This window comes from Bufo gargarizans, chromosome 6, assembly GCF_014858855.1.
Source record: "Bufo gargarizans isolate SCDJY-AF-19 chromosome 6, ASM1485885v1, whole genome shotgun sequence".
NCBI classification, from domain to species: Eukaryota; Metazoa; Chordata; class Amphibia; order Anura; family Bufonidae; genus Bufo; species Bufo gargarizans.
In genome coordinates, this window is record NC_058085.1 from 307,655,311 (window position 1) to 307,668,510 (window position 13,200).

At 41.6% G+C, this 13,200-nt stretch overlaps 1 protein-coding gene across 1 annotated transcript in view; it reads right to left on the bottom strand.

The window, feature by feature from the left end:
- The window catches only part of RNLS (renalase, FAD dependent amine oxidase), a 184,133-nt gene that overhangs the window by 11,338 nt on the left and 159,595 nt on the right, over positions 1 to 13,200 (bottom strand). The window contains exon 6 of the mRNA XM_044297848.1: positions 6,429 to 6,604. Within this exon, the coding sequence (XP_044153783.1) occupies positions 6,429 to 6,604 (176 nt within the window). The remainder of the gene's footprint in view (positions 1 to 6,428; positions 6,605 to 13,200) is intronic.

A 13,200-nucleotide genomic window follows, 5' to 3' on the forward strand; every position in this document is an offset into this window, starting at 1 on the left:
TGCGCCCAGCTTGAGGAGCTGGAAATGACAGGAAAGGCCCAATCACGGGCGATGAGATGGCCAGTGACTGGCTGAGTGGACCTTTCTTGGCATTTCCGGTACGTTTCTTCTGGACTGGGAAGTGGAGAGCAGTGAAGACTGGACCGGATTTGGAATGGCACGGATTGGTGTGGGTGAGTATGGCTTATTTTTATATTTTTAACCCTTTTGCGGTCCTTTAAAAAAATAAATATATATATATATTTCCTCATAAAATCCAACCAATGTTTGCTACTTCTGTACACCAGTCAATTGTATATTTATTTTGTGGGCACGCATCAAAAATTCTTTTTTTCCATTTACTACATTATCTGTTCACAGTATTATTCCTTCTAGACCACCTTTTTAGACATGTAAGAACATATTATCAGTAGGGACCAATGAGCTAATATGGATGCTAGGAGGAAGGGGCCACAAGTTTCTGGTAAGAACTTGATCCCCTTCAATCAGGTTCATTTAATAATTTGGATGAGGGAAGCTAACATGATATTACAGTCAAGCACCAATGGAGCACCATTTCACTTGTAAATATCTAAAGATGTTTATTGATTGATAATTGTGAACATGACTGATGACTTTCAAGTGGGTTTCAATCACATATCCAAAGATGTTTAAAAGTGCCTTGTGTTATACTGAATTACAGAGTGGTTTAAATGTCATGACCTACATTAGACTATGTAGCAGGCTGGCATTGAGTATTAGCTCTTGGGTGTCACCTCATTTGGACACTCTAATAGCCGAATTACAACAGTCGCCTAGGATTAAAATATTTTAACAGAAGCAATGCCCTATTTGTCTATGAGTTGCGTCTGGTATTGCAGCTCAGCTCCATTTACTTAAGGGGGTAAGTGTCACAAAACATATTCTACATTTTTCAAACCAGAATGTAATTTTTGTAAAGCCAGTGAGCTATTCAATAAAATGTATCTGTATAGCGCCACCTGCTGTTAGTTCTTTTCCTTGTTTTTTGTCGGTCTCACTGAGCTCGTCGAATGTGCTCAGTTTAAAACTTTAACTGCTACCAGCCACATGTTCTGTAAGAAGCTGGGGCAGCTGTAGAATAGTGCTGGAGCAGAAAGGACACGGCCCCTGAGCTGCCAGGCTGAAGATAATCTAGCTGAGCACTTGGAGCAGTGAATGTGGAGATCTCTGGATCCATGTGAGGTACAGGGCAGGTTCTAGCTTTTATTAGAAAGGCATTGGCAAGTACTATATGATGTCTGATTTACATTTTTTACATAACTCATGACATAACCTCTTCACGATACCACAATGACAAACACATGCAGTTGGTGAATGTACAGACATGGAAGCCTTGGGCAGTTGGAACCAGACTTATCGATTACAGTTAACAGCACCACACTTTCTCCAGTCTCACAGGTCCACTGCCTGGGAATAGCACTTAATTCTGCCCTGTCCCTCAAACAACACATCCAAGACCTAACCTCAACTTGCCGCTTTCAACTTAAGAACATCTCTCGTATTCTCTCCTTCCTCACCCCTGAGTCAACTAAAATGCTATTGCATGCCCTTGTCACCTCCCTCCAGGACTACTGTAACATTCTCCTTTGAAGCCTCCTTTCTAGAATACTCACATCCCTCCAATCTATCCTCAACTCTCCTGCCCGAGTAATCCACCTCTGACCTTGTTTCTCCTCTGCCTCTCCCCTCAAGATACTAACAACTACATACAGACGTGGACAAAATTGTTGGTACCCTTTGGTCAATGAAAGAAAAAGTCACAATGGTCACAGAAATAACTTTAATCTGACAAAAGTAATAATAAATTAAAATTCTATAAATGTTAACCAATGAAAGTCAGACATTGTTTTTCAACCATGCTTCAACAGAATTATGTAAAAAAATAAACTCATGAAACAGGCATGGACAAAAATGATGGTACCCCTAACTTAATATTTTGTTGCGCAACCTTTTGAGGCAATCACTGCAATCAAACGCTTCCTGTAACTGTCAATGAGACATCTGCACCTCTCAGCAGGTATTTTGGCCCACTCCTCATGAGCAAACTGCTCCAGTTGTGTCCGGTTTGAAGGGTGCCTTTTCCAGACTGCATGTTTCAGCTCCTTCCAAAGATGCTCAATAGGATTGAGGTCAGGGCTCATAGAAGGCCACTTTAGAATAGTCCAATTTTTTCCTCTTAGCCATTCTTGGGTGTTTTTAGCGGTGTGTTTTGGGTCATTGTCCTGTTGCAAGACCCATGACCTGCGACTGAGACCAAGCTTTCTGACACTGGCTAGTACATTTCTCTCTAGAATTCCTTGATAGTCTTGAGATTTCATTGTACCCTGCACAGATTCAAGACACCCTGTGCCAGACGCAGCAAAGCAGCCCCAGAACATAACAGAGCCTCCTCCATGTTTCACAGTAGGGACAGTGTTCTTTTCTTGATATGCTTCATTTTTTCGTCTGTGAACATACAGCTGATGTGCCTTGGCAAAAACTTCGATTTTTGTCTCATCTGTCCACAGGACATTCTCCCAGAAGCTTTGTGGCTTGTCAACATGTAGTTTGGCATATTCCAGTCTTGCTTTTTTATGATTCGTTTTCAACAATGGTGTCCTCCTTGGTCGTCTCCCATGTAGTCCACTTTGGCTCAAACAACGACGGATGGTGCGATCTGACACTGATGTTCCTTGAGCATGAAGTTCACCTTGAATCTCTTTAGAAGTCTTTCTAGGCTCTTTTGTTACCATTCGGATTATCCGTCTCTTAGATTTGTCATCAATTTTCCTCCTGCGGCCACGTCCAGGGAGGTTGGCTACAGTCCCATGGATCTTAAACTTATGAATAATATGTGCAACTGTACTCACAGGAACATCTAGTTGCTTGGAGATGGTCTTATAGCCTTTACCTTTAACATGCTTGTCTATAATTTTCTTTCTGATCTCTTGAGACAGCTCTTTCCTTTGCTTCCTCTGGTCCATGTCGAGTGTGGTACACACCATATCACCAAACAACACAGTGATTACCTGGAGCCATATATATAGGCCCAATGGCTGATTACAAGGTTGTAGACACCTGTGATGCTAATTAGTGGACACACCTTGAATTAACATGTCCCTTTGGTCACATTATGTTCTGTGTTTTCTAGGGGTACCATCATTTTTGTCCATGCCTGTTTCATGAGTTTATTTTTTTACATAATTCTGTTGAAGCATGGTTGAAAAACAATGTCTGACTTTCATTGGTTAACATTTATAGAATTTTAATTTATTATTACTTTTGTCAGATTAAAGTTATTTCTGTGACCATTGTGACTTTTTCTTTCATTGACCAAAGGGTACCAACAATTTTGTCCACGTCTGTATAAGGCTGTCGACAATCTGTCCCTTCTTTATATCTCTGACCTGCTTTCTTGATACATCCCCACATGTAATCTCCGATCCTCACAAGATCTTCTTCTTGGTTCTCCTCTCATCTGTTCTTCACAAAATCGTCTACAAGATTTCTTGTGGTGTCTCTCCTATACTCTGGAACTCACTACCCAAGCACATCAGACTCCCCAAACATCCAATCCTTCAAAATCAACCTTAAAACCTCACCTACTGTGTCCTTCCCCTTTCATAGTGTAAGCTTTCGCCAGCAGGCTCCTCTCCCCCTCTGCACCAGCCTACTGTGTCCATGCATGTTGTACTTGTGTTGTTTTATATTATATATGTATAGTCTCTCTTAGATGTACAATGCCATGGAAATAATGGTGTTTTCAAACAAATAATATGGCTGATTTTAGGCAGATTTAGATTTTGAGGGTTGACCCTGAGGGCTCATGAATTGCACACGTTCTGCTGCTCTACCATATCCACACTGACCTCTAATGGTATGCCCTTGGTGTTTTGGAGGACCGTCTTTCCTGCACACCCATGAAGCATAGCGTTGCTTGACTTCAGCTGTAGAAAAATACTTTTCAGCCAAAAGTGGTCACGATTCAAAACGAGCCTTACAATTTGTGCAGAAGAACTTGGTTTTCTTCTTTTCTAGGTATCAGGTTACCAGAACATAGACTGAAAGACCTGTTTCTGCATTTACTGTCAACCAGACACAAGATGTTAAACTCCCTTTTTCTTGAAGTCATTCACTCTGCAGAGTGCTGAGAAGATATGAGAGCCATTGCTCGCTGTGGAAGGATAGATGTCAACCGCCCCCACACAACATGCTGCTTACATAGGACAGTTTATGTCGATATTTACTGCCATTCATGTAATCTCTGGTGAGTAATTGAAGTTGCTAACTCAGCATCAAAATAATGGATTTCATACAGTGCACATTTTATTTCTTTCACATGGAAAAAAAGACATTTTGGCTTTCAAGACAAATAAGTGGGCTGCTATAGGGAATGCGTGACTTCTTTAAATATTTATTCAGTGCTGTAAATTTCTTCTTATTGGGTACACTGCTAATGATGAGCGAGCTGCTGACTTTCTATTTTACCTAATGGCTCGACCTAGCAATATTTTATTGCATCTCAAGAAAGTTCTAAAATTAAATGATGCCACCCCATCGTTAAAGGGCATCTGCCAGCAGATTTGTACCTATGACACCGGCTGACCTGTTACATGTGCGCTTGGCAGCTGAAGACATCGGTGTTGGTCCCATGTTCATATGTGTCCGCATTGCTGAGAAAAAATATGTCTTAATATATGCAAATGAGCCTCTAAGAGCAACGGGGTGCTGCCATTATACTTTTCTCTGCAACCACCACACCTTCTGCACTTTGATTGACAGGGCCAGGCAGTGTAAACATCATCACACCTGGCCCTGTCAGTGAAAGTGCAGGAGACGCGGCAGTTGCAGAGAGAGCAGATCCTCTAGGTGTAATGGTAATGTCCTTGTTGCTCCTAGAGGCTCATTTGCATATATTAAAACATCATTTTTCCGGGAATGCGGGGCACATATGAAAATGGGACCAACACACATCTACTGGCCGATGCCCTTTAAGCCCAATATTACTACCTGAGCACAGAAACTCAAGTAAATGAGGCTGAGCTGCAATACCAAGCACAGCCACTATGAAATGGACGGCTCTGTGATTGGTAAGCTGCAAGGAGGCTGTGATGCTCACTAACAGCTGATTGGCTGGGGTACCATGAGGCAGACCCCCACCAATCTCATATTGATGACCTATCCCGGGGATAGGCCATCAGTATGAAAATCCCAGAAAATCCATTTAACGTCATCTCAACCAATATTTAGCTTCAGCAATTTTTTTATTTTTTTTTGCCAATATGGAAACTGACATAGGAGCTCTACTGAAAGTGATGCTTCTCAACCTCCAGCATTTCTTTTTTAATGCTAAACCATTTATTTTTATTTTCTACTCTATTATGTGACTTTTTCTCTGTTTAGATGAAAAAAGAGGGATAGGATATCAGATTCCTTAAACTAAGTGTGTTCTGTCCTTAAAGGGCTTTTCCGGTTTGCATCAACATCCTTGTTGTCATTTTGTAATGTATTTCTTTTACCTTTATCGCTCCTATCTTCCGTTCTGGGCTGTGGTCTCATGTCCATGTCCATACAGCTCTTTTTTATTTCCTGTGATGTTGTATCCATGGGCATGTCAAAGCAGCAACAAGGACAGTGACGGGGAGTGTCTATATAACTAGTTGTGTGGGAGGAGCTATAAACTAGCGTGGTGTGGTTAGGGGCAGTGACGGGGAGTGTCTATATAATTAGCTGGGTGGGAGGAGCTATAAACTAGCGTGGCGTGGTTAGGGGCAGTGACGGGGAGTGTCTATATAACTAGTTGGGTGGGAGGGGCTATAAACTAGCTGGCCGTGGTTAGGGGCAGTGACGGGCAGTGTCTATATAACTAGCTGGGTGGGAGGAGCTATAAACTAGCTGGCCATGGTTAGGGGCAGTGACGGGAAGTGTCTATATAACTAGCTGGGTGGGAGAAGCTATAAACTAGCTGGCTGTGGTTAGGGGCAGTGACGGGGAGTGTCTATATAACTAGCTGGGTGGGAGGAGCTATAAACTAGCTGGCTGTGGTTAGGGGCAGTGACGGGGAGTGTCTATGTAACTAGCTGGGTGGGAGGAGCTATAAACTAGCTGGCCGTGGTTAGGGGCAGTGACGGGGAGTGTCTATATAACTAGCTGGGTGGGAGGAGCTATAAACTAGCGTGGCGTGGTTAGGGGAGGTGCTTCATCTGTCACAGATGAAGTTCAAGTGCATTATGGGTTTAGTTGGATACAGCAACATGAAGTGTTACATACAGGATGGAAACAGAGTGATCTGTTTACATGGGGGGAATGGGCAGGAAAGTCCAAACTAAAAATCATAGAATTCCCAGAAAACCTACCTAAGATACCTAGCATCCAGAACAGAAAACGTGTTAATATTTTTAGATTCATATAAGAATGGATCTGCCTACCTGAGAATACCGCCATTTCTGACACTTGATATCCTTTGGTTTAGGAAGGTTCGGCAATATTGATTCCAGATGCTTCAGAATCAAGGGCTGTACAGCTTCTTTATCTTGCTCTAGGTGCTCTTTTCCAAATGGTACACTAGTATGGACAACAATGGATGGTCCAAATTCTAAAGACTCTGTAAAAAAAAAAAAAAAAAAAAAAAAAGGAATATCAGCTTGTCTTTTTATTGTCTATGCTACTGTTCACACTAAATATAATATCAATGTATGGTGTTACTAGAACCCATAATGTCATACCTTAACTTGCAAGATGAGGCATTGTGCAATTTCAGATAATTTATAGATAGGTTACACAATGATGTGATGCTTCTCTTCTGAAAATCCTGTTTCTGCCAACATCATGTTCATTAACAGGTTTCTGGCCTGGGCTATGGATAGGATGCGACTTCTGCAGTGGACGGGGCCAGAACTCTACTAGCATTAATGAATGTTAGGAGAATAAAGGTACCTATGCACTTGGCCAATGGGTGCAGGTGCCCTCCTGAAGTCAGCTGTCCTCAGGATGGTGATACAGCTGAATACTGCGGTGAGGGCAGCAGTATTGTGTGCCGCACTGTGGTATTTGGTTATGCTGGGCCGGTATTTTGTTCTCCACTATGGTATTGAAGGCCCTGCCTACCTGTGTTGCCCCGTCTTCTGTCAGTTTGGACCACCTACAACATGTGCCCACTATTAGTATTTTTTTTTCCAGGACGACTTTACGTTTCCAATCCCTGCCCCTATTCAGTAAGAAGACCATACGTAGCCTGTTACTCACTGAAACACCTCTAGTTAATGGATAATGTACTGATCCCAATGACAAAAAAAAAAAAACACACACACATTACTGATAAGTACAACTTAAAAAAGATATCACTACTTTGTGCAGATCCAAAGTTCCCTTATTGAAGTCTAATGTTTTTTGTATTATCAATTTTTGTAAATAAAAAAAGTTGAGTTCTACATTGCACGCTCCATGGAATACAGGGAGTTAAATTTTTAGTGGACTGAAAAACAGTTCTTCAAGCTGGATTTGGACAGAATGAAGAGTGATATTAAGAGCATGAAAAGTGTCCAACAAGAAAGAGCATGTCAGTGAATGTTGGCTGCTGCTTGCAGCTCTGCACTGGGATCATAGATTTGTTACATAAGACTAATAAATTGTGGAGGTAGAATTTCACTTTTGGACCCACTTAATATGAGCCAGAAGTGACCTTAGAAAACTTCATGGTCTATAGGTCTTCTGTGTTTAAAATAAAAAGTAATGGCTTAAAGAGACAGACGGTGTCTTATTGAGAAGAGTGTATGTGATTTTAAGAATACAAATCTGTATGGCTGCATTGTAATTCTCACCTGAACCATCCCGACCTGCAAGCGTATCAACTAAGGAGGCTTTAGTGGTAAAAACTATATAGTATACTAAACAGGCAGCTCTAAAAGGGGTTGTCTAGTTCAGAAAACTCATTTGCAAATACCCTTTTAACAATTTCTAATGTAACAAACTAACCAGAGTAGAAAACAGATACGAAAAGTGTCTCCCACTTGGGGGGATCAAGCAGCACATTGATTTAGGGCTCATGCACACAAACAAAAAAAATTTCCATGTCCATTATGTTTTTTTTGGCGGCCTGTATGCGGAACCATTCACTTCAACGGGCCGGAAAAAAAAAGGAAATTACTCCGTGTGCATTCTGTGTATTCTGTATATTCACATGGTCGTTCCAAAAAGAAATAGAACTTGTCCTATTTTTGTCCGCATTATGCACAAGGATAGGACTTTCCCATTAGGGACCGGCCGTTCTGCAAAATGCGGAAAGCACACTGTCCAATATCAGTGCCGAATATCACGGTTGTGTGAATGAACCCTTATATAGGAATTTGGGAAAAGCTTATTTCCCTTGTGGTGCGGCTGCCGGGAAATTGAAGAGTTGCTGCCAAGTTCCCCTGCAGTTTTCGGCTGATTGATGTTGTTAAGAGACACTTTAATGCAAAATATGCTAGAATTTTTTTAAATGACTGATTAAAAGTAGTTTATTAAATTATAATAATATATACTGCATTAACTTTTATTTTCTAAATTAGTATTTTTTATTTTTATTGTTTTATTTTATGGGGACAGACATTACAGTGCAGATGGATGCAGCCTATTACAACCTAATACACATTCCACATTGATACACACAATTACGGTATGTGTATTGCCACTATGGAGTAGGGGGTGCCTGAGAGCTTGGGGTGCATAGGCACCCACAGTACAGCAATATACATCTCCATAATGGCAACGCATAACTATATATCACAGTGTGAAGATGAGTATTACGTGGGGGAAACTGTGGCTCATAAGGGGAAACTGTATGTGGGGAAACTATGGTTGGCAATGATGAGGGGGCTTTGGTTAGTAATAATAGAGGGGCCAGGGGCAGATTGGGAACTTAGCCCTGAAAAAAAAAGTGGCCCTATGTTATAGGCGGGTCTAAATTAAAAGAAGGCGGGGCAACACAAGTAGGCGGCGTCAGCAATAGCATAGCACAAAATACTGTCCCATCAGAACTGTATACCACAGAGCAACACAATATATTGCCCAAAAAGCTGTCCCTCTGTGGTGGCCATGAATAGCTGACATTTTCTGTCCGCAGTTTTCTCTGATTAGGATATGGAGCAGGGTGCTTATAAGGTGAGATGCGGCCACAACAGTTGAATTCAGGAGGGCATGTGCGATAGCTAGCCATGTACATCAGTACCTGATTCTCTCAGTTCATTATGTACCTGAGCAGCGGCAGAGTGAAGAGATTGGGCTCCCCCCGAGCACTGGCCCACCGGGAAATGTCCCTGTAAGGTCTATGGCCAATCTGCCTCTGAGATGAGCTGTGGCTAGTACCTGGTAGAGTTGTGGCTGGCACATACCTTGGGGGCTGTAGCTGGCATTTATGTGGCATTTATGTGGAATGGGTTTGTGGTTGGACATTATCTTAGGGGTCTGTGGCTGGCAAATACAGTGGGCTGTGGCTGGAAATTATGGGGAGACTGTGACTAGTAATGATAGGGGACTGTGGCTGGCAATTATAGGGGTACGTATTCTTTTTGCTGGACGTACGTGGGCGTATCTAGACCCCTATTGGGACACCTGTGACTATTCACATATGCCTACATATTTTTCAAATTTGGTACTTAGCTTTATCAGGCTGCTCTGTGTATTTTCTGTTCTATACAGGTAACTTTTGAGGAGCTATCTTGTTGTCATCAGCGGCAGGACTACAATGCAAAGTAACACCACAGATAACACAGGATCCACCATTCACAATAGGTGATAAGCACATAGAACTCTATCGACATCTATTGGTTTCTAGTTGCAGCTGATGCATTGTTAAGGTTGGTATAGAAATAAGTAAATACGCGTTATCCACATACTGATATGCAGTAGATCAGTAGATCGGTAGAATGATAGGTATATTTATATAGGGACCTAGCACACAATAACTTTTTGGGAGATAAATCTTTGCCTCTCTGCTCCCTTTACAAAATACTCCAATAAAGAAGCCATGCAGTTCATGTTACAAGACCAAAAGAGATCAGTGCAGACTTGCACAGCATTATTATTGGGGTCAGTATACATCCGCGTGGAGAAGCTTTGGCTGAAGGACTTGGACCCAAAACAGCTTTTGGCTTAGCATCGAGATAAAATAGTTTGGTTAAATGAAAAAAAGGCATTGAAGCCATTCATGCGCATACAAATGATTCTGAGCATACAATAATTTCAGATTTTGTCTGGGTCATATTTGTTCTTTATGTTGGTCCGTGAATTATAGGTGTCCTGTTACAGGGTTTCCTTTGTTATTATATCACATTGCAAACTAACCTCAGACCAAACTGCGCCATGGAGCCAAGATATACCGTACACAAACATTTACGTTCTAATACTGTATGTTTGCCAAACTTTTATTTATTAAGTACAGGTACTTTTTGCTGGAGTGTTAATTTCTCTTTAAATCATTCACTGCTTTGCTCCTAAAATGTTTTCCTTTAATCTATTGCCTTTAAAGGCTATGGATGAATTTGGAGCCCTTTTCTCATGGAATTAACATGTTGTAATAGGGTTTTATTAAAGATGTTGCTTAGTTTGGCTTATGCAGCTTCTATGTTTCACAGTGCATAGCAAGCTACAGAATGCTATTCACAGTGAAATCTGCTAAGTGTCCAACAGGAAAATATGATGAACAGGGAGAAGTATTAATCAACCCCAATCTTATAAGGGCTCTTTCACACGAGCGGATCCCGTGTGGGTAATCTGCTGCGTGAAAGAGTGCCAAGCCCCGTTCCGGACAGCAGAGACAGGGAGCATTAACTTGATTACTCCATGTACTCCATGCCTCTCTGTGATATTTAACGGGGCTTGGCACTCTTTCACGCAGCGGATTCCACGCACGGCATCCGCTCGTGTGAAAGAGCCCTAAGACTATGAAAAGTTAAAGTCAAATACTATATCACAAGGATATCACAATAGTTCAATCATATGCTTAAGAAGGAGATCAGCCTACCACTAGCTGGAGTTTATTCTCAGGAGAGTTGACAAGTACTCTATAAGTCACATATCTTCATTGCAAAAGAGCCAACTACAAGGCAAAATCACCTTCATATTATCCTTTGCTTTATGTCACATGTGTCAAACTCAAAGCTCACAAGGCACGATGTCATTTTATATGGCCCGCGCAAGGTTGCGAAAAGACAAGAAACCATCAGGGCTGCGCTGGTGTTGGCTGCACATGACATCACAATGTCACAGAGAGACATCATGTGTTTCACATCTCATAGAGGCATGAGAGTGAAAACAGGAGCAAAGCACGGGAGCTGCGTGCATGCGTCCTCTGTCCTGTATATCTCTGGCAATGTGGTTTGTAGTCTGTGGAAGTAGACTAGATAAGTACAGGTACACTAGTCTGCTCAGTCTTTCACCCTAGTAATATGAATGGTTTGGGCTCTATAGGACTACTGAACCTAACACATCAACATCAGATTTGTACTCAGAGAGTTATCATTGTGTTATATGAGGTGTTACATAGACTTGAGTTCTAGAAGCCGTCCCTTTGAAGGCAACCATAATGCTAATGTAGCCCTTGATGAAAATGAGTTTGACACCCCTGCCTTAAGTCATATTCCATCATGAAAAAGATCTTCTCCCCATGTTCCCAGCATGCTTATTGAAAACACTTAAAGGGGTTCTCCAGGACTACAAAAAGATGGCCGATTTCTTCCAAAAACAGCACCCCACCTGTCCACAAGTTGCGTGTGACATTACTGCTCATCCCTGTTGACTTCAAAGAAGCTGAGCTACAATACCAGATGCAACCCATGGACAGGTATAGTAATGTTTTTGGGAGAAAGCATCCATATTTTTGTAGTCCTGAAAAACCACTTTAAGTCTCACCGCAATATGTGAGCACTTCTAGTGATCAGCTCATGTCTCAGCGCTCAGACTCCCACCAATCAAAACTTTTGATATTTCACTATGACATCAAAAGTTTTGTGAAAGCTCAGTCACCTTTTATGTGACAACCTGACCTGGAGACCTTGAAGCTCCAAAACTGTAAAGAAGAGGTTGTATCCACGAGTGGATCCTATAAACCTTCTGTATTATATGACTTTGAAATGTAGATGGATAATCATCACTTTTTTGTCTTCTGATGTGGACATGAATGAATTTTGTCTACAACAGTGTAAAAAAAAAGCAGTTTTGTGTACTAGGAAGACATGAGGTAAATGGTGGAACTGAATGCAGTCATCTGGATTATTTTGGCAAAGTACGAAGACGTTGGCCACATTGGAGGTTATTGGATAATCCCTTAAAAAGATGAAATTCAAGGAGGAAATAAAATAATTGGAGCCATAACTGCAACAGAAAAACACAGCTGTGGATGGGGCTCTCCTTTCTGTCAGTTCATCAACAACTTTGTTCCAATTTCCATTCCGACGCAGAACTTGTTGTTTTCATGGAAGATCTATATTAAAAGTACTCTTAATATCCATGGCTGAAGCATAAAATAGGTTTTCGCAAAACATTGCTGACTTCTAGCAGTTCTTTTTTGGTTAACACTGAAGACATGAAAGTAACAGATTTCGGTTGTTCCATTAATTTGGTAGTTTTCCTTATTTTTATTGGATTTTAAGTTAAATGACTGTGTACAAAAATGGCATCAAAGCCGTATTTATCTTATAGTCCGATGCCCATTACAGGAAAGAAGTCGGTAACTTTCCAGTTCCTGTCATGAAAATTAATTTGAATTCTGTATTTACTTGAAGCTATTAAACAGCAATAATATTCTTAAAGGGGATGATCCGTGAAACATTAAAGGGTTTCTGTCACCAGATTTAATCCTATCAAGCTAGCTGACATTAGCAATGTGCTAATGTCAGCTAAACCTAACTAGCCTATTCCTACTTTTATCTATGCCCCCATTACGCCAGAAATCTAACTTTTATAATATGCTAATTAGCCTCTAGGAGCAGGGGGGGGGGGGGGCGTTGCTACTGATTGACGGGGCCAGGCAGTGCTCGCATCCGTCTGCCAGCCCTGTGCTCTGGTGAAATCTCCCGCCGTTCAGTATTCGGTGCAGGCGCGGTGAGGAAGCTGGCAGCCTGCAAGCGCCTTTCCCTCACCGCGCCTGTGCTGAATGCTGAACTAACTAGCTAGCATAATAGGGTTATATCTGGTGACAGAACCCCTTTAAAGTGGTTGCCA